Raw genomic sequence first — 3,643 nt, 5'->3', positions numbered from 1 at the left:
CATTCAATGCCCTCACCCCCCTGGTGTTGCTCCCCTCCCYTCCCCGTGCATGTCCCGCAGGCCTGGGCGACATCACGCAGCAGCTGAACCAGAGCGAGCTGGCCGTGCTCCTGAACCTGCTGCAGAGCCAGACCGACCTGAGCGTGCCGCAGATGGCCCAGCTGCTCAACGTCCACTCCAACCCCGAGATGCAGCAGCAGCTGGAGGCTCTCAACCAGTCCATCACGGCGCTGACCGAGGCCACGGCGCAGCACCACGAGCCCCCGGCGGCAGCGCCCGAGGAAGCCGTGGAGGAGCCGCCCGCGGAGGTGCCCACGGAGGAGCAGCGGACTCCGGACGCAGCCAGCGCTCAGGGAGACATGCAGAACGTGCTGGCCGTTCTGCTGAGTCAGCTGATGAAGAGCCAGGAGCCTGGGATAAGCCTGGAGGAGAGCAACGGGGAGAAGAGCAGCGAGCAGCGGGGGCCCAGGAAAACCCCGACGAGGCATCCCGAGGAGAGCACAGGTAAATAAACGCAACGCCTGTGACGGGAGAGGAGAGAAAATCCCAGCAAATGCTGCTGGGGGAGCTGCAGCCTGCAAGGATGAGACTTTGGAGTGTTGGGAGAGGCGGGATGGGAGGAGGGAAGCGGGTAAGATGTGCTCGGAGCTCAGGTTTCAACGCTGAGAAAAGCCCCTGACCCCCTCCCTGCGGTAAGTGCTGGACTGCTCAGGAGGTTGGAACAGCTGCAAAYAGCCAAAACAGGCAAATATTTACCCTCAAATTAGTGCTGCACATCAGAGATTTTGGGGTTTGCCCAAAAACAAAAGGGAAGTTTGGAGGGTCAGTTTTTCCTCAAATCCCCCAGCAATCGGTTTTCACATCCAGGGAGTTTTTTTGCACAGAATGCTGCTGCATCTCTGCGTTTTTTCTCAGCTCTTTTTCTCCATCCCTTCCCAGCTCTCCTAAAAAAAAAATTAAACAAATAAACCTGCAGAGATGACTTTAAAAAGAGCTGAACTAGTGGTGAGTGCTGAAGGGAGGGATAGTGGCAGCTGTGTAGGTAAAACCTGGGCATCCCCAAGTGCCTGCTTCTACCCGGAGCTGATTTTTGAGCCCCAAAACTCAGCAGCTCCTGAAGCCGAACCAAACTGCTGCTTCTCAATAGTGAGAGTTTAAAAAACCCTGCTTGTGTCAGTGAACTCTCGGATTTCCTTTCCAAAGGTGAGTGTAAATGTCTCCATGTCTTTTTTTTTTTTTTTTTTTTTTTTTTGTTTTTTTTATTTTATTAGCAACAGCCTGTGACGACCTCACCAAATTGTAGAAGCGCCTCCTGAGTATGTCTCAGACTCTCCGGGGAGCCTGTTTTGGCCCGATCCCACCTCCTGCAATGTAGCTGAACGTGCTGTGTTCTCGTGCCTTCAACACCCGCCCACCACGAGCCAGTTGTGATCGTGCTTTTTTTTATTATTTTATTTTTTTCCTTTTTTTTTTTTCCCCTCTTTTTTTTCGTTGTTGTTGCCCTAGTCCTGGAAGATAACTAGGTTACTGTAGAGCAGATGGAATTCGATGCCGTTGTTCTCTGTTGATAATTCTTTGGAATGATTTGCTGTCCCCCAGATCAGCTTGGCTTTACAAATTTACCTGAAGATTGTTGGTTTTTTTTTTTCCTTTTTTTCCCCGTTTTGTTGTTGTTTTATTTTTCCGGATTTCAATACAATCTAGTTTTCAAAGTGGACTGACGGATACGGGTGGAGGGGTGGTCCTGGAAGACTACTGGTTTTCACAATAAAGTTTGACCTTTTTAATAACCAGTTTTGCCAATGATTTGAGGATCTGATTCCAACGTGGGCTCTGCCATCGCCAGTAATTCCTTACCCCGTGGGCGAGGGACAGGAGGCAGCTCAGGTGTGTTGCTCCAGAGGAGGCAGGGCTGGTTTTGGGAGCGGGTCCTGTCCCCTCCCCGCCTTGGTGTCACCTGTAGCCGTGTCCCCTCCCTGCCGTGGTGTCACCCATGGCTGTGGCACTGTCTTAGGGGTGGCTCAGTGCTCTGCTCCCCTCTCCCTCCTCCCAGCCAGGCTCCTTCGTGCTGGGACAGAGCAGGGTGGGCCGGGGCTGGCAGAGCTTTGTTCTTCCAGGAGGGAAACAAATCCTGATTTTCGGGGGGGGATTGGGGTGAAGGGGCAGGGGGGAGGAAGGAGAAGGTTTTTCTCATGCTCAGGATGGTGTGTACGCTCGTGCAAATATTCGGGGGGTGAGATTGTTGTGGATTCTCTTTATCAAGGTGGGTGGGATGGGGTGGCAGGAGCCGTGTCCCGCTGCCCTCGGGGTGCCGTGGGGGCAGTCAGGAGCTGTCACCCACCCCGGGGTGGGCTCGGGTTTGTGTTTGTCTCACCCGGGTTTGTGTTTATCTCACCCTGCGCATCCCAGAGCCGCCTCTGGAGCCGGAGCCGGGCGGAACCGYGTCCCTGTGGCCCCGGGGGGAGCGCGGGGCTGGCTGTGCCTCCACATCTGCCTCCTGCTCGGAATTAGCCTTTGATCCGGCAGCGCCAATTCCCAGCGCGGGTGCCCAGGTGTTAGGACAGCTGTTGCCGGCGTTGGGTKCGCGGGGCCGGGCCGAAAGCCTTAATGAACATTGTTAATGAACGTTGATCTCCCAGCCAGCGTTCGCACTCTCCCTCCGCCTCTTCCCAGAGCCATCCCCGGAGCGGGGCGGCCTCGGCAAAAGGGCTTGGTTTGGTTTGCTTAGAAAATGTCTTTGTGTGTGTTTGAAACGGTGTTTAAAAGGCGTCACCCTTCCACAGCGTGTCCTCCYGGCATTGTCCCACCAGAGAAGAGACCCCCCGAGCCCCCCGGACCGCCGCCGCCTCCTCCCGCTCCCGAAGGGGATCTCTCCGGTGCAGCCCAGGAGTTGAACCCGGCCGTGACGGCTGCGCTGCTGCAGCTCCTTGCCCAGCCGGACCCGGAGCCRCCGGCCCCGAGAGCCCCGGACTACRGCCGCTCGCAGCCCTCCAGGACTTACAGCACCGACAGCTCCGAGGGGGGATTCGGTGCCGAGGAGCTGAACCCGGGCCAGACTCTGCTAGAACCTTCTGCCCAACCCCTGGGGAAAAGCAGGACCTTCTTGGGCTCCGTGAGCCACCTCGGGGAGAGCAGCAGCTACCAGGGCACGGGCTCGGTGCAGTTCCCTGGGGATCAGGACCTGCGCTTCGCCAGAGTCCCCGTCACCATCCACTCGCTGGGGCAATCCTTCACCAAATCCGAGGGGAGCAGCAGCAGCAGCAGCAGCAGCAGCAACAACAACAACAACGTGCTGGTGCATCCAGAGGCCAAAATGCAGAGTTACGGCGAGTTGGGGCCGGGAACGGCCGGTTCCAGTGGGGCAGCACCAGGGCACGGCTGGGGTGCCCCAACCCAGGCRCCGGCTTCCTACGGGAAGGCGTTCCGAGGGCCTGGCAGAGTGCCTCCGCGGGGTGGCCGGGGCCGGGGGGTTCCCTACTGACATTCCTGGGATTCCCCCCCTCGCCTCTCCTCCTTTAGCCACAGGACTTGATTATTTTTTTTTTTTTGGTTCCCTACTGACATTCCTGGGATTCCCCCCCTCGCCTCTCCTCCTTTAGCCACAGGACTTGATTATAATTTTTTTTTAAATTTTTTTTTTTTT

The 3,643-nt window shown here is 56.7% G+C and overlaps 1 protein-coding gene across 1 annotated transcript in view; it reads left to right on the top strand.

Moving 5' to 3' along the window:
• The window catches only part of CDK12 (cyclin dependent kinase 12), a 12,222-nt gene extending 8,680 nt beyond the window's left edge, over positions 1-3,542 (top strand). The window contains exons 4-5 of the mRNA XM_057387108.1: positions 61-504; positions 2,784-3,542. Of these exons, the coding sequence (XP_057243091.1) occupies positions 61-504; positions 2,784-3,481 (1,142 nt within the window). The 3' untranslated portion in view covers positions 3,482-3,542. The remainder of the gene's footprint in view (positions 1-60; positions 505-2,783) is intronic.
• The last annotated feature ends 101 nt before the right edge of the window (positions 3,543-3,643 follow it).

This window comes from Malurus melanocephalus, unplaced genomic scaffold (assembly GCF_030028575.1).
Source record: "Malurus melanocephalus ecotype Western Australia unplaced genomic scaffold, MMel_1.1 scaffold_1135, whole genome shotgun sequence".
In the NCBI taxonomy this organism is placed as follows: Eukaryota; Metazoa; Chordata; class Aves; order Passeriformes; family Maluridae; genus Malurus; species Malurus melanocephalus.
The sequence above is the reverse complement of the archived record's forward strand: the minus strand, read 5'-3'. Positions and strand labels throughout refer to the sequence as shown.